Genomic DNA, 22,167 nt, shown 5'->3' on the forward strand with positions numbered 1-22,167 from the left:
TGTTCCTCATAATAAAGAAGTTAACATCTATAAATGCTCTTCCTTAAGTATATCACTTCTAAATGCATTTCAAAGCATTTCATATCCACTCTCAATACTCAAAGCATGGTGGACATAACACCAATATAGTACAGATGAGTTCTAGCTAATCATAGTATCAGACAATTATTTCACCAAGAGTTTCTAGTGTCATTCATCTGAACACAGAAGATACATAGTTATATTTCTCTGTACCTCCAGTTCACCTTTAAGTGAACAAGGAAATGACTTAAAGGTAAAATTACCGGTACATGTTTATACAAATTGGTCAATAAAGATATTTCATAGGTACAGTAAGTAAGGCAAGCATTTCAAGGCAAACATTGAGAATTGCATAGCAAGTATGGATTAAAGTATCCATGCAAAAATAAATATCTACTATAGTGAACATCAGATGCACTCCTGTACAAACATATATATACAACTTAGCTCATCAACTCTCAGACAACGGGTTTCAGGTTTACTACAGTATATGTAGTGTTAGAAATTAAGCATGGAAAGTCAACGGGTCCTTGTTATAATGTAAAAAAAATGGGTTTCTTTAGATTCAAATACGAAGTTCCCAAGCATCACAGGAACCCCATTATAGTGTTGTATTTATATGTTGAATAGTGCTATATGTATACAGCAGGATTTTACATTACACATTTTCTGTATCCAGCATTGATGCAGAGGGATGCACTATAATATTCATTGTATCTAATTCTTGACAAGAAATATAAAGTAATTATCAATCTAAAAGTACAGTACAGTACACTACTCAATTTCATTACTTTAGAGGACCCTCATATTTTCGGCAAGGATCCTTGAAACTATTTATTGGGGGTCTCCTAGTTTTGTTGGTGAAGTTAAACCCTGAATACAGCATATCAACATGATTACTTATAATTGTCAACATTTAAACAAACACTAGCCTAAAGGCTATGTAGCTCACCTTTGTAAGAGCTGACCTAGTTCTATATTTTTGTATTCATATTGAGGTGTGTTTAACACCATTTTGAATAGTAGTCAGACAACATGAGCGTGAAGTAAAACAAAATGATGCAGGTCCTTGGTGTTCTCTACTGTGGTGAAACTTACAATCATGGGTATGGTGCTGACAAACTAAGAATATTAATCTAGATTAATCTGGGATTTGAACTCGCAATGAAAGGGTTCTGGTAGGACTGTAGAATGCAGAATGAGTTGCACTGCCTTAGACTGTGATATTCCTTGGAATAGTTTCAAGTTTCAAAGTCTTTGTGGTTTTAGGTATATTAGACTTTGTTGTCGCAACTGTAAAAGATTTAGACAGTTGGATGCAGAGAATGCACTACACAAAGAGCTCACTTGATCTGGAAAGTTTATGTATAGTGGTGATAGACAACAGACAACTTCCACATCTCATGCTCACCTTTCCATGGACAACCAGGTGAGTTCAGTCAGTATAATCTGTCAACACGTTGTTACTTGATATGTCATCCATATGATAATATTCAAGTCTGGAATATGAATTTCACTTATTTCTATCACATTTGAAAACCTGAATAAGTCATTTCTGTGCCCATCTAACCAGAGCGAAAAATTGAAAGCTAATTCTTACAACACACAACAGATATTTTGAAATGTGATACATGCAAATGATGCGATCCAATTTACATAACCAGTACATTATGAATCATATAAATAAGACATCAGTCATGACAAATTCTTGTTGATATCAGCTCACACAAAAACTATGGGTACATAAAGAAATTCTAATTCACAATCAAAGCCAACATAACCATAAATCTGTTTGTTAAATAATCAAGAAAAGTCAACTGCAATGTTTAGTGTTTTCCCTCCGCAAATAATCCAAAGTACAAACATTAATTTCAGTATTGTAAAGCACAAGGTTAACATCTAATTTGTACTTCAATAAATTTCCCTCTGATTTATTTCAAACAAACTTGAATGTATTTATTCATTTAAAACTTAATCATTTAACACACCTATTGGGAACATAAATCGGGGATAGACGTCATGTGTTAACACAACCTGTCTGTCGTATTTCTGGACTTGATAAACTACAGATCCTTACAAATGTCTGACCAGTTTCAGACAAGTGAATCCTGAAATGTGAACACTTTGGGAAAGTTCCAAGTGGAAAGATGGACACAACACCCTTTAGTTGAACTTACACTCCGGTAATAGTAAGATCATTTTATCACCGGTTTACATAATCATCTATATATGCAATAATAATCATTTGTTTTCTGGCAAGTACTTGCTCTTTTCTTCCCAGTTGGAGAGAAGCCTGGTTTGGAGCATACTGAACAACACACATCAGGCTACATCAGCACTGACGGCACGAAGAAGTAAGGAGAGTAGCTCGAAGAAAACTACAGTTTGTATAGCCTCACTAGCCTCAAGCACAATGTCACACCCTTAACCAGTACAGAATCAGACAGAATTTCAGTCACAGTTCAAAGCTCTCCCTCTTGAGCCTATTTTCTTTTAACTATAACAACATGCTTGATGACTGTTATATTTTCATTGTGTTATCCAAGCATACCTGGGCAGCTAATTGCAGATCAACACAGTTATCCCTATGCTCTATACATGGAAGTGATGCCTACTTGCTAAAAACATTGCATAATGTTCCCTAAATGAACAGATAGTGGTTTCACCGATATGTGAAACCCGAAAAGGCTGTCATTTCTTTTTAAGTGATTTCTTTTTTCAGGATCAGATTACTGTAATTAACCCCTTAAAGGTGGCCATCAAGTAGTCATTTCATAAATGATATGGGTGTAGGCTTCATGTGACAAAAACAAATGTTTACTCAAATATATTGTTTGTTTTACTAGGTATGTTTAAACAAGACTGCCCATGTGTGCTGAAAAGGACGATAATATAGATAGTGGTTTCCCCCATGTGTGAGTGCTTATGTAAACAAACATGGCTGTAAATCTTTTGGCACTAAATGAGGCAGTTCACTCAGGCTTTTTAATGCTACGTGGTTTCTAAAGTTACTAAAGTGAATAGCAATGTCATTTTGAAACCCGAAAAGGCTGTGTAGGCTAGGAGAAAAATTTGCATCAACATGTATGAAAGACATAAAACATCTACAGTAAAAAAAAAATAGGTATGTTTAAACAAGGCTGTCCATGTGTGCTCAAAGGGATTTTCATCATGGCATACTTAAGCCATGTGTCCCTTTAGGTCTTCCAGCATCATAGTAGGACTCATGACTTGCTCTAACTACATTCCATATCTAATAGATGTGGGCTGATATATATCTCTGCTAAGGCTCGGCGATGGAAGAAAATATCTGAAATCTAAAATCACTAACATCGAATCACGCCATTTGATATTCTGACAGAAACAAAAAGATAACCAATGCTAAGAAAAAATAACAAAATCTTTTCATCACTCAAGCAAAATATTGTCTGCCTGATGGGGGCAGGGAGTCTGATGGACAAATAACTGATATGTCGTGGAATTAATGCTCATAATAGTTGTATATTTACACCAAGTATACTGTACATGCATCTGTGCAAACAGATTTGAATAAAATCATTCCTTAGTTATTCTGTTATACTCACAGTAGCATAAAAGATTTCTTCAAAGCTTTCTTAAGACCATAGCAAAATGTAGTGCAATTCTGACTAGGCGTGTCAAAATATGAGTCGTGATACAATATGCATCGCTATACTTAATTTGCACCATGTTTTGTGTAAAATTCTCAATATTCCATGTGGCTCCGCTAACAAGAGGTTGTTGCCATCAACCAGTTTGTGTTGGTAAATTAAGGCTTTTTGTAACAGTATTATGCAATAAGATTTAGCGATTTGTTTCATGATGGATGGGTGGTAAAGTAACAGTTCCCCAAGTAGTTATCAGGCCAGGTTATTGCAACACTTCGTAAGTATTACCTTTTTGATACAGAATAAAAACATCGATCCATGGGCAGGCATATAGTGTTTCATATTGTCAGGTGTATACTCACGATGCATGGATATGTGGGTAAACCATGACACCGTGTTGCATACACCATCTGAGATCGGAATGTGCTCCGATAACCATTATTGGATTATCCAGTGCATCAAATCTCCATTCTATTCTGATACCCTGGACCTATAGTGTCAGTCATTTGAACCAGATTCAACTGACATGTATGATGGTGTAAGGATCCAAGGTATATACATGTATCATAATAAAATGGATAAAATATTTGTGGGATAATTGAGGATGGATGGAATGCTACTGTGAAATAAATGCACAGCAAAGACAAAAAACCTCATTAAGTTCTTAAAACATTTAAAGTTGCTAAATTTTTGGCAAACATAGCTGGTCATAAGGGTGGCCCCAGTTTCTGTAAATATCGGAGATAAAAATTTCAAGTTCTAACCAAAGCTGGCATGATTTTCAATGTCTTCAGTTATTCTTATCTTCCAGCCTTATTCCTTCATGCCATTTACTGGTCAACTAAATAATTGTAAATACATTGGCCCTTATGTAACCTTTCCTTTCGGCCTAAGATTCCAGTTTAACATAATAACCATTCTTAATAATTGCTCATTCTTGCTCACTCGGCTGTAGATTGTTTACAATATGCTACAACACGCCCACTTGCTGTAGACTGGTCGTACGCCCTTGTCTTCATCCTCATCATCGTCCTCTTCTGATGTGATCAGTTGCGATGTGTCGGAGTTATTCCGGCCAGTCATGGACTTGTCTATCACAATTGCTGAGTTGTCATTTTCAGAGAGGGAATAGCTGGAGTTCTTCTGATCTTGTGTGTTTAATATCTGCCTGCACATGTCATAAAAGGGCTGAAACAGACAACATACATATGAAAGAGTGAGTGAGTATGGTTTTACACCTTTTAGCAATATTCCAGCACTATCACCGAGGGGGACGCAAGAAATGGGCTTCACACATTGTACCCATGTCGGAAATCAAACCTGGGTCTTCAGCGTGACGAGCTAATGCTTTAACCACTATGCTACCAGACTGCCCCATACTAATGAAAGAGATAACTGCTCTACATTTCACTGACATGCAGAGTAAAACTGAAATCAAGTGTATTTGTTTGACACCACAGTGGGTATTTATGGGCAAACTGGGTCTCAAGTACCTCATGCTTGGCATCTTGGTATAGTCTTTTGATCGTTCCTCTTGCTATCAACCACCTTACCCTGTAAAGACTAGATTATTTACCAATCTTAAGGGCCACAGTGAATACAGTTTGCTAAAGTGTAAAACAACATTCACCCACTCACATCTTTGTTGAAAATGTTTTTCAATATTCCAGTTATCAGTTATATTCTTTGGAAAATATCTTTCATACAAGAGGTAATAGAAAAGTCACAAGAGACATGTAAGACTGTCTTTCTACAATTCTCTAGGGCAAGTCTGGAACTATTTTGGTGGTAAAATATAAGAGAGCACATAACAATAATGCAAAAAAATGTCCACAAAATAAATAACGAGTGAGTGAGTGAGTGAGTGAGTGAGTGAGTGAGTGAGTGAGTGAGTGAGTGAGTGAGTGAGTGAGTGAGTGAGTGAGTTGGGTTTAACGCCGCTTTTAACAGTATTACAGTTATATCGTGGCGTGTCAGCTTAATGTGGTAGGAAAGCCAGAAGTGATGCAGGTTTTAGACGGTTACCACTTTGGTGAAACCCACGAGCACGGGTATGGTGCTGACAAACCTAGAAACATAATCGGGGCGAACCAGGATTCGAACCAACAATCATAGTTTTCTGGTGTGCCCAATGGACGCAACTCTGCACAGCAAATCGCAGGGCCTTAGACAGGGTCACCCTTGGCCCCCAATTGGCTAAGGTAATTACAAGCATATGGATAACATATTTATATACACTGCTGCAATATTTATGCATCTTGTGTTAACAATGAAGTTGTCATCCATACAATTGTTATTCAGATCAAAATAAGTCCCTGAGTGAAATGTTGGTATGCGGTGTGTTCACTAGATTGCCAAATAGTCTCCCTTTTACACATGTTCCCTTATATTTTGCATTCAGTATGTATACCTCAACAGTAAGTATCACCTGATGAGAAAAGCAATGTTGACTTTTATACAGCTGATCATTCTTTACAAAGATGAACACTTACAACTTCCAAATTTTCTCTCTGTTTGGCGCTAACTTCAAAGAACTGACAGTCATTATCCTCGGCAAACTGGAACAAAATACAAAAAATAATCACCTTTATGGGAGAAAATATACATTTATATAGGATGTCATATGCCACATAGTGTTAATGTCACAACAAACTGCAAATATTTCTTTGTATGTTTTTCTAAATATGACATTAAATGTGTCCGAGCATCTGCTCTTGGGAGTTTTTATCTCATAACCTGGTGAGTTAAGGAGCTGCATTAAAACTGGTTGTGAAAATCCAAAATTAAAAGTTAAAAGAAGCTTGTAAAAATTAGAATTTGTAGCTCTGTTCTCCGCAATGTTCCAACTTTATGTATATGATGGAGCAGACAATCCATGCAATAGAAATTGGCACTAGTCTTATAGTCCTTGCTAAACTGCCCAATAGTTAAGGTATCACAAGGACGAGTAGAAATATGCCATTTTTATGGGGTTTTGCCATATGTTATCATTATAATGACCAGTAGACTAAAAATATTAGTTTATATTGCTGCAATCCAGTGATTGATAGTATGAACAACAATCCACATCCACATCAATCAAGTCACTCAGCCTGACCACCAAATCCATTTGTCACCTCTTACGACCAGCACAGGTTGCAGGGGACCTATTCTAACCTGATTTCCCCACAGGAACAGTGAAATTGGAACTTTCTATAAGAATGATAAGAAAGCATCTTTTAGAAGCAGGATATCAAAAACACTGAATACAGCATGTCTGATTTTCACAAACCCTTTCAGCCTCTTCAGAATCAACTTTTCTGGAGTGGTCTTCATCCTTTTTATTGCCCATCACCATTATCACTGTGTCTTCCTTCGCAAACTGGAAAATAGTTTCAAGCAAACATCTTTTGTCACACAGGTCAATATTTCCATTCGATTGTCAATAAATAAATTGCAAGTGATTCTATGGATTTTGATTGGCTAACCAAGCAATTTGTGTGTATATTTGTTTCCATAAACCTAAACGAATTTGATCGATGTCCACCACCGCTACTTTTTCCTGATTGGCTGATAATTGAGTGGGCAGAGCTTGTGTTGCATTTTAGCACTGGATTCTTGTTTCAATGATTAAATGGGCAGTTTTTGAAGTTACTATTGTTAATAAGAACTGACCTCAATGTATTTTTTTGTGTGGTATAAACGTAACAGCAAGTGTGCACATTATGTGTGAATCTGAATAAACACAAAAAATATTGAAGTCAGTTCTACATTTCCTTCTTCATGTCCCACCGTCATGAATAGTAAGCCATAGAGTTAAACTGCACGACTAATCTGTGTGTTCATCAGCTCCGTGAAGTAATAGGGCACCACTGTGTGCCATTATTAAGATATCATTGATCTTTAGAATATCTTTTCATCTGCACAATGTATTTCCTCATAAATGGGGATTAGAATATCCTTCCTCATAGCAAGTTTAGCACTACCAAATAAATATTCATATCATGGAGAAGCCTTTGGGGTCAAACAATTTCTGTTTGTGGTCTACAGATATTTGTCAAAAAAATTCAGGTTGGTAGGTCAAAAAAAATATACAAATCATAAATTACAATTTTAAATATAGTTTAATATCATCTCTCACAATTTCTGGTCGGCAGAATAAAACACACAGGTTTTCATTATTTATTTTCAATTTCAATTTTTGGGAGTCTTCAGATTTGTAACCACCAAATAATTATATCGCAGCATATAAATTTTCTGCATACCAGTGGATACACTGTACTTTTTCTGCATCCATTTTCATTTGTAATGTATGTAGAACGCAGGATTGCATGTGCGGTTAATCCCAAGGGATCTGAATCTCAGATTCACCCTGATTACATTTCTTGGTTTGTCCGCACCACACCAGTGCTCACGGGTCACCAAGGTGGTAAATACCTCAGACCTGCGCCGCTTTGAGCTTTTCTCCCACATTAAGCTGACATACCATGAATTAACTCAAGCATTCTTCAAGGTGGCATAAACACAACTCACTATGATAAGGTAGCCTTGTATACTGACCTGCCTGACATAGGAAATCCACTTTGGTAATGACTCGAAGGAACTCTGGCTGCATATATCATACACCACCATCACCCCCTGGAGAGACAAGAAAAGTAGTATAAAACAAATCAGTATACTTATCAACTATTCTACTAGAAGACTGGTCAACGTTATAGATTGTCAATCCTATTCATGACCGCTCTGTGACAATTAATTAATGCTATGGAAACATATTGAATAGTAAGATAAATCAGATAAATACCAAACACAATGTTAACCTCAACAATAAATGAAGATTTCTACTGTACCTGGGCCCTCCTGTAAAACTGTTTGGTGATGGCTTCAAATCTTTCCTGGCCAGCCGTATCCCTGAAAGAAGGAAACTTGTTTGTAAGGCTCACGATGAAGACTATCATAACTTTATCTAACTGTATTACATTGTATTGTACATGGGTAACATAAATTATACTTATTATACTTATACCTATGGTAGTATAACAAGCATCGTCCCAAGGCAAGGGAGTTAACCGACTTTAAAAGTCCAGTTTCCAACCTTGCTGAACTAGGCTGGAATTTTGGGGCTAGGTTGTAGAGCCACCAGTGGCTATTACGATTTATGCCCCTTCTATGTCACCCTACTCACCAATCAGATTCCACCTCTCATATCTTGCACTTGTTTCTATGGTGGTGTCCAGTCAAGACAATTTCATGAATGATAAAGATCTTTACAGTGATAAAACAGGTTTTACCTCGCGAAGTGCATCAAATAACTTGAGCACCTTGATTAAAATATTGAAAAGATTTGGAAAATTGCAGTTGCTGTGTTGTTTATGAACCGGATGTCGATTTCATTTATTTTGTTTTTTGTTTGTTTTGTTAAATGCCGCACTCAGCAATATTCCAGCTATATGACGGCGGTCTGTCTGTAAATAATCGAGTTTGGACCAGACAATCCAGTGATTAATATCATGAACATCGATCCACGCAATTGGCATATGATGACATGCATCAACAAAGTCAGCGAGCCTGACGACCCGATCCCATAAGTCTTCTCTAACGACAAGCATAGTCGCCTTTTACGGCAAGCATGGGTTGCTGAAGACCTATTCTACCCTGGATCTTCATGGGTCTAAATTTTGTCACAGGATTTTGATTGGACTATGCATAGACACTTTAGTCCAGGCGAAACATAACTCTATAATTCCAGCCTAATTCGGCAAGGGTGGAAACTGGACTTTTAAAGTCAGTTAACTCCCTTTCCTTGGGAAGATGTATTACAAATATAACATTCATATGATTATGGTATTTTTCACTGTTTGCATTCTTAAAATAATTCTAGATATTCAGTTCAGAAATAATCATAACTTAACCATGACAACAGAAAACATACCATATCTGCATCTTCACCATCTGCCCGTTTACTTCTATGGTTTTGACTTTAAAATCAACTCCTGAAAAAAACAGAATTGTCATAAAAAGGGGTTGGGAAATCCAAAATTTAATGCATAAATACAGATATGTATGGGCGGCCATTCGGTAAAAAAATACAAAGTTTAAATAAAGGACAAAAATATACAATTAAGGTCAAATATTACGAATAAAGAACTAAATGTTACTTCTAAAGGACAAAATACAATATTAATAGTCAAATGTTTCCGAAAAGACGTCATAAGAAAAGAGAGAACAATGTGTACAAAAGGACGTTTTCAATAAAGAACGTCAGTGAGCACGAAAGGACCTTTTCAATAAAGAACGTCAGTGAACACAAAAGGACGTTGGCAATAAAGAACGCCAGATGGCGCTGCAATTTGTAAAACATTCCGAGTTTAATCGGCTTGTTCCGCCGTGTATATGATAACTGCATGCCGAGGTGCACAATGTATTACGTCATTCCTCGTGCACTCACCGTCTGACATCACACATATATATATATACAAGTATTTTATAATGTATAATGAACACATTGTGTATAAACATGTTGCGTTTAATAGATATGCCTGACATTTATTACAATGAACATGATGAATAAAATATTGATTAAATCACTCCCAAACATAGAATAGCTTATGTTGTTACAATGGTCTATGAAGTGTAATGCCACCCATAACGTCTATGATCATTATTCAAAATATTATGTAAAACATATTTCACTAAAACATGTAAAATGCACACAATTATGACAAATAGCAGGGATTAAGATAATCATCTTCCATCCTATATAACTTTAAAAAAAAAGTGGGCAGGGACAGAAATGTTTTTTTCCAGTATGCCACAGGGCACTCACAAAGATATTTAGGTGATATACTTTGCCACTGGCACTGTAATACAAGGAATTTCAAACCCCAGTACACTACTAACCTGACAAATTTCCATGATTTTTCAAGGATAAAAAGCCAGTTTTCAATGGTATTTCTATCAATAAAAATAACCACAAAATTTTACCCTTGAAGATCAGGGTAAAGAATAGATCTTCAGCAACCCATGCTTGTCGTAAGGGGCAACTACCGGCATGCTTGTCATAAGAGTTGACTAACGGGATATTGCTAAGTGCGCTATTTATCAACAAAAATACAAACACAACGAAATAACAAACTTTGGGAGGTGTGAACTCAGCTGTAACATTGAAAATGATAATGGTTGTGTTTTATTGATTTTCCTGTCACTGATACTGTTGTGATAGATCACCAGAACTATTTCCATGACTTTATAAAACAATTCTTTTCTCCAAAACTATTCCAGGCCTGGGACTCCATAACTCACAGATCTCCTGCTGGTGCGCAATTATTTTGAGGTCATATATTGTTATATACATATATGTTATATTGTCTTTTGTTTTCATACAGCTGTAAATCATAATTATTTAAAAAGATCAATGACCAAATATCATGTATAAGCACCAAAGCTTCTGCTCTGTCATGTAAATAAATCTACCACAATCCGTCACTCCCCTGCAGCTGAGAGCATCAGTTTAGCCTCCTGGGAATTTGTGGGCTCGACCATGGGCAGGACATATTTACCCGAACCTACACACCTGACCCAGTAGCCTTGGCAAGCCAGGTCAGGCCATCCCTGTGTGTCACAGAGCATACCTCAGTATAACTGCCTGTCAGCGCTATCAAAGACAAGAATCTGGTCTACAAGGTCCATGTGTAAACATCACCTTAACCTGTACCCTCGGTGACAAATGTGTACAAGCAGGACTGTTTGGCTACAGTTAATACACTTAATATAATGGCTACAAATAAGACACTGGTCTGTTAGCAGCAGTGATTTTGATGAGGAAATACCCACGTCTAGTCTGAGTCCAGTGTTCTTATCCCTATACTGTGTTAAAGTGGGCATTATCACTGAATAATCATTTTCAGTTGTTTGTAAAAACATGTTAGCTAATTATACAATCTTGCCATCACATTAATTATAGTACAGCCCAACAAATGGGTGAGTGAGCTAAATTTGTCAATGGCTGTTACTGCCAATGTTTTTCATTTCTGAAATTTGACAAAAAAAAGGACTTATTCAAAATTGGTTTTAAATTTTATCTTGGCATTAACACAAAATGGGGCAGTGCTTTTGGCCAATTGCCACATATAGGTTTAATGAAACCTCTTGTTTTTGCCTAATATACACATTCCATAGAAGTATCTTCATCATATACAACCAACTGCTGCCCAGGCAAGCCATTCTGGTCTTGTCGTTAATTTATATTCAGTTTAATATTATGTGCAAACACAATTGTCAAGACTCAAATTTTCACAGATTTTCATGCCAATCAATAATCTGCCACTACTTGTTCTCCGACACAGAGCCACTCTACAAGGGGAATGGGTAGTGCAATATATTATAGTCAAATAAGCTTCCAAAGATATCCCAGTTGTTTATCTCTACATCAACCAAGAGTCCCAATGCCATGTATATGCAGACATTAATCCTTTTTCATTCAACCATCCTAATCTCTCCTGAGGTTCCTTCATTTCTTGATAATGGACATCAATTAAATATATGTCCATACAAAGTCAAAATATATTAATATGCCCAAAACCATGATATTACACGAATGGATGATTTATTGTCAATTCATACTGCAAATGTTACGATTGAGACATTCTTTAGAACGAGGTTCACTATACTGCCAATATGTGGATCAGTCACAATGTTGATGCAGCATTAAAACACCATTATCATGTTGCACATTCAGTATTATTGGATTGGTAATGGTTTTCTTCAGTGATGCATGTAACGATGACTATCGGCCCAATTACATCTGGAATTTACAGAATTATTTATAATATTAAGGGAATGTAAACATAGTAGACTGTATTACTTGAGTCTCATCAAGGGGGTAATAAGACTTTGAAATGAATAATTTTTTTAATTATTTTTTATTCTTGGTTCCACAGGAATTTAATTTTCAATGAATCAGTTTGCGTAATGATTTGTTCTTTACTATTTACAAATTTTGTGGTTCTGTAGACAAACAAATTTTCATTTTCTTTGTCATGTTAACACAAAGGGTAATTTTGGGAGTAGGTTTCATGTGAAAACAAAACTGCCCTATCTACTTATTAAAAGGAGACCGCCTCCGTGGTCTAGTGGTAGAGAGTCTGCCCGGAGAGCGGAAGGTCCGGGGTTCTATCCCCAGCCGCGTCATACCAAAAGACATTAAAAGATGGTAAACGTTGTTACCCTGTCTGGCGCTCGGCATTAAGGGGCTAAAACAAGGACTGGTCGGCTCGGAGTCAGTATACTGTGTCTGAGTGGGGTATTCATGTTAAACTGTGGCATGGTATCTCAGTGGGCTAGCACTATAAATCGGCATCAGTCCGGACTTGTACAAGCAGCCACACAAACACACACACGTACATGCATGTCGCTATATAAGTGCAATAATCTTGGACACTACGTTAAACCCCATTTCACCTCACCTATTTAAAGGAAACTTGTCACCTATAATGGAAACTTCAGTTAGTATGGTTAGTGAGAAGAACAATACTGAACAAAAGACATAAAAAAAAATAAATTAAAAATTAAAATAGACAACTGCACACGCTGAACGTTTGACCAGACATTAATCCCTGAAATATTTTATCCTTTCATGAATATTTTAATAATTGACATAGCAATGAACAAAAACTTCCAAGCAAAGTATTTATCATGTAAATTGACAGAGGGTAAATATTATCATTAATTAAATCCTTCCTACGTTTAATTACATCTAAAACAGGAATGTTTACAATGGATGCCACAGATCAAAGAACAAATTGAAGCACACAATTCAATATTTAACCCTGCAAGAGACCTCTAGTTAACAGTTTACTGCTGACAACAGTGAGATAGAAGGACATACCTGCCAGCTGCAGGTCATAACAAAATACAGGGGATCTCTCATCATGAAGCAAGCAGGGAATACCAAGTCTTCTTCATTCTAACATGTCTAACATTCTATTTGCTTGGCAATGTTTTGGTTTAAATTCACAACTAATTAATTGAGATTGTGTGTTTTCCTACTCACTGGTGAGAACATGGTATGAACATGATGAAAGTGTGTTATTGAGTCATTTTACAACTATCAAAACTATCATTTATCATTGTTTATAACCACTGATAAATAATAAAGATAACATCATAAAAATGCTAAAACCAAATGCTACTAAACACGCTGATATATCTCCTACTTCCGACATAATAAATCATTCTTATTCTTCCCTGCAAGTGTGACAGAAACAAATAAAAGTTTTTATCAAACATTGATTTATGTACCGTTTACTCTTGAGGCATGTACAATGTAATATACTTACTGAAGGTCTTTGCGTGAATAAGTTGGTAGCCATTATTAGTAACACATAGATGATATATTCACAATCCAATAAAGTTCCTTTAAAGTACATTTTACTCAGAATCTCATTATCACAAAAGACTCATCTAATTTTAAAATATATACACTGTATCTGGAGCATGTATTTGGATTGTTTTTCTTAGATAACTAAGAAAGAGTGAGTAATAAACGAATATGCTAAATGCCACATCAAGAGAGTGATTTAGGATGTAAGTAATCAATATGTCTGAGATACTCAATAAACATCTTTGTATTATTATATCCCTTTTCTAATAACAAGGCTCCAGATATTTTTGTTAAACTGAGTATTTTCTCACGTTATCCTTCACTTTGGGATTGATATTTTATTCTTTGGGTATTCATTGCAATTCAATATATTTTCATTCCCTTGAGTTCAGTCTATTGAGTATTTTTAAACAAATGAGTGAACCTTTTTTAAACATAATTCTGCACAAAAAACTGTTTCAGGTGACTTCTAATTTCTATCTGTCCATGTCAAGCTCCAACGTATGTTTTTTAAACATATTGCATAAGCTCACAACAGCTATACATGTCTACCTTACAATAGGCAAAACATAGCACATTCTGCATTATTCACTGAAGTTCAGTTCATAGATACTTGATGCCTGCATTCTTAAGTAAACAACAGTCTGTACATGAACACATGAACGGGAAAGGCTACATGGGGTAATTACCCAGTGTCGTTATACTATTGGGTTGTAATCATTTCATGTGTATTTGTACTCAAGTAACTCAAAATTAATTGTGTTATGGTGATTAATTGTGTTTGTTTCAGCAAATATTCAGCTTATCTGGGCCCTGGAGGAGCTTACCATTGCATAAAGGGTCCTATAGAGCATAATTAATTCATACCTTCAAAGTGTAAGCATTATAATAAATATACCCCACTTAACAGCATTTACCTTGTTACTTTTCATTGGAGAAAAACATTGTATAATATATAGATAAGAGCATGGTCCCTTATTAGGTGAGGTGAGGTGAAATGGGGTTTAACGTCACGTCCAAGATTATTGCACTTATATAGCGACGTGCATGTACGTGTGTGTGTTTGTGTGGCTGGTTGGGGTTAACTGCAGTATTTGGGTCCCCACTTTGTGTGTTTTTGTAAGAAAACTGCTCGCACGCACAAGTGCGCCGAAATCCCTTAGTCCGGACTGATGCAGATTTATAGTGCTAGCTCACCGAGATACCATGCCGCAGTTTAACATGAATACCCCACTCAGACACAGTATACTGACTCAGAGCCGACCAGTCCTTGTTTTAGCCCCTTAATGCCGAGTGCCAGACAGGGTAACAACATGGTCCCTTATTAACTTCAGTTTACATTTTTTAAGACCCACAGGGCCTACTAGTCCAAAAGAACCATACCCCCACGACTATCATCAGTTTGTGTTAGAGTATTTGAGTTATGATTGTCTGAGATTGCTTGTTCAGTTGGAATCATGATCCTGGCGGTCAATATTAGAGGACATCCTTATTGGAGCCCCAGCTCTTTCTACTTTCATACAGTGTAGGAACATTACTAAATATGTTCAAACTGCCTTTGTATTCAAATGTAATGGGGAGAAATCATTAGCTGTAAATGACCTAGGCCCTGCTTAGAGACTTGGCTCTTATTTGAAAGCCTTGACCCTGGATCCTGTCCTTGAGACTGGTCCTTGATAGAAGAAATATGGTATCTTTTACTCTGTAACTTATGCAAGGGCATCATCAAGTTATGTACACACATTCATAATATATGATACAATTTCTTACCCATCCTATACCTCTGTTTTTTCCCATTTGACAAGCATCCCAACAATTCAATTTGATGAGGCCCTGAGGCTAAATATGTCAAATATAATAGTGTCAAGTCAACATGTAAGAAGAATCTGCTGAAAATTGAAACTCTTACAAATACAAGTGAAAACAATAGTAGAATCTTACCAATAGTTGATATATGAGTGTTGCAGTACTCATGTTTAGTGTACTGGCATATGATGCAAGTCTTCCCAACTCCAGTGTCTCCCACTAGGAGAAGACGTAATAAATGATCATATCTTTTTGACATCTTTCTTGTAAGCAGTGCTTGAAAAAAACTATCCTGGCTGGGTAATCCAATGTTTACATTACAAAACACTGTACTATGTGTGTATTATGCAACACAGCCAAAATCTAGAAACAACACTAGATCACACACAGGGGATTCAGGCCCAGTACAGGATCACGACATTGACATTGTGTCAATATACCGACAACCATTGCAAAGCCTGTTTAAAATATCTTGAGACACTGTCACAGCTCCATCTTGTCTGCGCTATTCCCGGGGAAGGTTGCGTTACCGAGACCTGCCATATCACCAGGCTATTGAGGAGTCATTTCCGATATGAACACAACTCAACGCTCCGGAATGTCGTGTCCCCGGTTGTGGTCAAAGATGACCGATCGCTGTGGTCATCATAACCACTATCACAAAGTTTCAGATCCAAACCACAAATATGTGTGACAACCGTAATCATTCATATATCTGTCATTAGGAAGGGCCTCGGTTACTTGATAAGATCCGATTATCCTCGGACCTTTACGTAATCTGTCGTAATCTCCGACCTGTCAAACGACAAGTCACGTCTCGATGAGCGACCGGCAAGTGCGCCTAAAGAAACATCGGCACGTTCTAAAATCCCCGTGTGATGGTAACTGACTAGATTAGAAACTTTCTGTGAAGCAGGCGTCAATAGAACGGACTCTCCTTTGGGTTGGGAATGTTATTCTTTCACGTTCCTCAAACTTTGCTGACTTGGGACCCATTCAAAACAAAGAAATTCAAACACGTCACGTCGTCTGCATCGCATTTAGAATCAGGAAGTAGACAGTGACATCTAGTGGTTGCCCTGGTTATCTCCCTTTGACCTTCAGTGAACAACTCTGACTTGGATTTATAGAAAACCATGCAGATTTAATGTAATTGATTTGTTTTTGGTTTAACGCCGCACTCAGCAATATTCCAACTATATGACGGCGGTCTGTAAATAATCGAGGCTAATCCAGGCAATCCAGTGATTGACATCATGAGCATCGATCCACGCAATCGGGATCGATGACGTGCATCAACCAAATCAGCGTGCCTGACCACCCGATTCCGTTAGTCGCCTCTCACGACAAGCATAGGGTTCTGCTGAAACTCCACAGGGGTGTGTGTGTGGTGTGTGTGTTTGTGTGTGTGTGTGTGTGGGGGGGGGGGGGGGGGGGGGGGGGTTCTACAGAAAACATTATTCCTTGTAAAAGTTAACTTGAATTTAAAATGAATAATCTTATTTGCTTGCCAGTTATTTGATAATCGATTTCGATTTCTGTAAGTAGAACACGGATATAACGAACACAGATAAAGCGAACACACGGATACAACGAACTGTTAAAAAAATGCCCGATGTATCTCCTATACAAGTCATTGCTGGAATTACGTGTATTGTGTTTTGTTTTATCCAAGATGGCGGACGTGTCCGAGCGAAAACGTATATAACGAACAACGGATATAACGGACTGATTTCTCTGGTCCCCTGTAGTTATATCCATGTTCTACTGTATTTCAACAGGAGTATGTCACACTGTTTATATAGGACTTTTTGGACAACTTCCTACTGCCAACCAAACTTCTGCAACCGGCATCTTGAATGTATATTAATTTATTTTATTTTGTCCTCGGTAATATTAAAAAAAACAACTTCCCATTCCAGTGACGTTGCATTGAGATCAGCAAAATGCTAATGGCGTCTTTAAAAGAAATCTGCGTCGAATCATCTCGACGGTTTCTTTTTGGTATTTACAAATTTTCAGGAATGTGAAGAACAAACCACTTACCCTTCAGATCAGGTACTCTAATTCACGCCATGAGTGTTTCAAGATAATGAGTCTCCAATCGCGACCATGGGATTTGAAAACCCAGTCGAGACACCATACGTGATTATGTACGTGACTCATTAGCTGCAGAAACTGGCTACTTGCACAGGTCTTCACTGGTGTCCTGACGCGTGTCAGATACAGTTTTACAAGAAAATACCGACGTGCTGCGTCAGAACTGAACTTAGACACATACAAGAAATGTTTTTGAAAAAAGGAAGCCGGGAAATCAATATCTTAAAAAAAGTCCTTTAATATTTCTCACCAAGTCACATTGACATTTAGAACGATAAGTCAGAGGACAAACTGACTCTTAAATATAAACAGAGATGAAATGTTCTCAGACAACCATTGATGTCTAGTGCATTGGATCTTTGATTCATCCAAGAGACACGCAAGGTTGAGGATTTAGGAAACCTGTATTGCCTCTATATAAAAGATGCGCCTATGCACATGGTTTGCATAATTTGCTAATTGAGTGTGATTGGCTTAAGTTATTTTTTGGTAAGGTTCCTCATTGTAAAGACCACACACTCATTTTAGTCGGTGATTTCAGCAAGTATGCATGGGGAAGTGGGTATTATGCATTCTGCCATAGAGTTCTAACGAGGTATGGATGAGTAAGAGTGAGTGAGTTGGGTTTAGCGCCGCTTTAAACAGTATTCCAGTTATATCACGGCGTGTCAACTTAATGTGGGAGGAAAGCCCGAAGTGATGCAGGTCTCAGACGTTTACCACTTCGGTGAAACCCACGAGCACGGGTATGGTGCAGACAAACCTAGAAACATAATCGGGGCGAACCGGGATTCGAACCCACAATCATAGGTTTCTGCACAGCGAATCGCGGCGCCTTAGACGACTGGGCTACCCGTGCCCCCAGGTATGGATGAGTAAATGCTTCTTATGAATGTCTACTATATAAGCTCGTCTCACTTTGATTAGGATGCGGTGGGGAAGCCTTTAGTGATTAAAGCGTTCAATCCTCACGTCAAAGGTCCGGGTTCGATTCCCAAAGTGCAAACTCGGTTACAATGTGTGAAACCCATTTCTGTTGTCCTCCGTGATATTGCTGGAATAAAATGCTGGGTATTGCTAAAACGGCGTTAAGCCATACTCACTCAATCCTTAAATACCGTACTGACTTGATCGCCATCCTCGACGGGACAAAAAGCTGTCTTCACTCTCTGGTGTAAACAGAAAACAGTTAATCTGCCGCCAAATCTGTGCCAGACAACAATCCGGAGTACAGTTCAAGTGGAGCTTCCTGTCAAATATCTGTCATATTTCTAATTTTCTGGACTTGTTTTAATCAGGGTTCAGCGTGGCCATGTCTTCTTATACAGACATTGATGTGCATTCTGTCCGACGTCTATGCCATAGCCTGTATCATATAAAAAATCCTTTCATACCGTTCTACCGTCGAAGGATAAACCTAATTTAGACTGCATGTCCATGACATAAACTGCCAGACAAAAGGAGTGAGTGAGTTGGGCTTATCGCCGCTTTTAACAGTATTCCAGTTATATCACGGCGTTTACCACTTCGGTGAAACCCACGGGCACGGTGCTGGTGCTGACAAACCTTGAAACATAATCGGGGCGAACCAGGATTCGAACCCACAATCACAGGTTTCTGGCGTGCCCAAGGGACGCAACTCTGCACAGCGAATCGCGGTGCCTTAGACGACTGGGCCACCCATGCCCCCCGGACAAAAGGAAGTCTACACCTTGTTTGATTGTGTCTGAAAATGAAATAGACAAAAAATGGTTATTCGATAGTGATGTATTTGATACGGATATCAAAGTTTTGTTTCGGCAACTGTTTTCAGCCTATAGTAACGATTTAATAACGTTTGTAATGTTTTGGTCAAATCCAATTTTCAAGCATATGCTTTCTCTTGCCCGTCAATAAATGAAGAGCTTAGAGCTGAAAGGGGCCAAAATGCACTTTGGCCATTTTTGCATATTATTGCATAAATAACATCTATGAGTTCTTGTCTACCTGTAGTAAAAATATTGTATGTTTCAATGATTGGGCCAAAGTCACGTTTCAAAAGGGCCAAAGTTACTTTGCTAGATTGCGGCCCTTTTAGCTCTCATTTCAGAGTGTTGAGACTGGTTGTCTGAGAGAGATTTGTCACCTTATTATCATATTTCAACTATTTCAACCAAGTTGACATTAGTTTAAATCATTTAAGAGTATTCAACAGTATGTGTTTATACTTTCAGTAGTGGTTTATCAATCTCACATGTTAAATCCCATGCAAATGCCTGAGGGTAAAAAAGGGCCAAAATACAGACACAAATTGAAAACGTACGTTTATTTCCTTTTTTGAATGTTTTCAATTTGTGTAAGGGTATATATATACCCTTTAACATTACATTAACGCATTCTGACAGCAGATATATATAATTTCCTAGACATTAACGCATTCTGACAGCAAATATATATATAGAGAGAGAGAGAGAGATTACTATATATATTACTCTCTCTCTCTATATATATATATATATATAGAGAGAGAGATTACTATATATATAGAGAGAGAGAGAGAGAGAGAGAGTAATATATATAGTAATCTATAGTAATATATATATATATATATATATATATATATATATATATATATATATATATATATGCTGTCAGAATGCGTTAATGTCTAGGAAATTATCGGTAAAAAAAAGTTCACTAACATAATATTATGTGTTTTCATCACTTTTCTCAAAACAGGCTCCACATGACATTCGCCCTTATGGCTCTAAGCTCTTCAAATGTAGCATTGGTGTATTTTCGCCGTAGCTCTAGCAGAAGTCTATCTGGATACAAAACACAGACTAACCTGTCGATGTCATTGTATTTCATAAATTAATCCTCTTGTTAGTTTGTTCATGTTCATGCACGTGCGTTTCAATATATTTCGTAAAGAACGTGCAGGACATTTGCCTACGCTTAAAGTAATATGGATTGATGAGATATGGTAATTGAATCACGGACAGTAGAATCATTTCTGTTAGAACGTATTCAGCTCACATAACAGAATGCTGCACGTGCATTTCACGTAAAACATGCACGTCACGTATCTGCGTTTTAAATGATATGGAGGCAATGTGAAAGTAAATTATTGGGTTTTCAAAGTTTTCGCATTGTTTTCAACACCGATGGGAATCAGGGTCCCTTCCACAGGGTCTTAATTGTTTTGTTAGTATTTCATATGAGCTATGATGCCCCTAAATGATCACACTTCAGGGGGCAGTGGCCCAGTGGTCTAAAACGCCGCAATTCGCTGTGCAGAGTTGCGTCCCTTGGGCACGCCAGAAACCTATGATTGTGGGTTCGAATCCCGGTTCGCCCCGATTATGTTTCTAGGTTTGTCAGCACCATACCCGTGCCCGTGGGTTTCTCTGAAGTGGTAAACGTCTAAGACCAGCATCACTTGGGGCTTTCCTCCCACATTAAGCTAGCTGCCACGCCGTGATATAACTGGAATACTGTTAAAAGCGGCGTTAAACACAACTCACTCTCCTGGTCACACTTCATACTCAGCTTAGGAGAAAAAAGGCCGATGTTATTTTAGTAATTTACTATGCATTTAAATGTACAAAATAGCTCTTTTAATGGACAACAAAAATATAATTCTCTTTCCATGATGCTAATATACATGCAGGAACTTCAAACTTCTGAAATGTTTGAAGCACGTGCTATGTTTTTATATGATTCGTTGTTTGTTTTTTTAATTCCACACGCAGCGATATTCCAACTACAAAATGTCAGCCTGTACATAATCGAGACTGGGTCAGATAAACCAGTCGTTTATATCACAGCAACGTCCCACGCAACTGAGTCACCAAGCCTGACCAGGGACCGATCCATTGAACATATAGGTTACTAGGGTTACTGTATGTTTGCTTTGGGCAATATATAGTTTAATTTCACAAAAATACTAGAGAACCAATTGTCAGACTTTTGGAAGCCTCGGTGACTGGGTAAGTTAGGTAGCTGACTTTGCTCGCGATTATGTGCCTTACTATGTGAGTGTGGGTTCGAATCCCGGGGGGGGGGGGGGGGGGGGGATTATACTAAAAGAAGTACTAGAATTTGTACTTTACTCAAGGAAAGCGTAATCCCAAATATAACAAATGTTACATTTGACCTCTTTCTGAAAGACATTGTCCATTCACAGTCGTACGTTGTATTTGTACCTACCAATTACCCACTTGGGTTGTTTTGTTTGTTTGTTTGTTTGTTTGTTGTTTAATGCCTCACTAA

General features: G+C 37.5%; 1 protein-coding gene across 1 annotated transcript; it reads right to left on the minus strand.

The window, feature by feature from the left end:
- Positions 1–1,219: 1,219 nt before the first annotated feature.
- Positions 1,220–16,837, minus strand: LOC139443949 (ras-related protein Rab-13-like). Its single transcript, XM_071224836.1, has 7 exons — positions 15,949–16,837; positions 9,559–9,619; positions 8,477–8,537; positions 8,187–8,264; positions 6,919–7,008; positions 6,140–6,205; positions 1,220–4,835 (listed from the first exon to the last, which is right to left on the minus strand). Exons 1-7 carry the CDS (start codon positions 16,070–16,072, stop codon positions 4,608–4,610), a joined length of 708 nt encoding a protein of 235 aa, XP_071080937.1. The 5' UTR covers positions 16,073–16,837; the 3' UTR covers positions 1,220–4,607.
- Positions 16,838–22,167: the final 5,330 nt, after the last annotated feature.

This window comes from Haliotis cracherodii, unplaced genomic scaffold (genome assembly GCF_022045235.1).
Source record: "Haliotis cracherodii isolate W230 unplaced genomic scaffold, xgHalCrac1.p SCAF_5, whole genome shotgun sequence".
NCBI classification, from domain to species: domain Eukaryota; kingdom Metazoa; phylum Mollusca; class Gastropoda; order Lepetellida; family Haliotidae; genus Haliotis; species Haliotis cracherodii.

Coding starts and splice junctions, on each gene's coding strand:
- LOC139443949 (XM_071224836.1), bottom strand. CDS start 16,072: ATGTCAAAAAGATATGATCATTTATTACGTCTTCTCCTAGTGGGAGAC. Junction 9,620..15,948: donor CACTCATATATCAACTATTG/GTAAGATTCTAC, acceptor TGTTTTTTTCAG/GAGTTGATTTTAAAGTCAAA. Junction 8,538..9,558: donor ATGGTGAAGATGCAGATATG/GTATGTTTTCTG, acceptor TCCTTCTTTCAG/GGATACGGCTGGCCAGGAAA.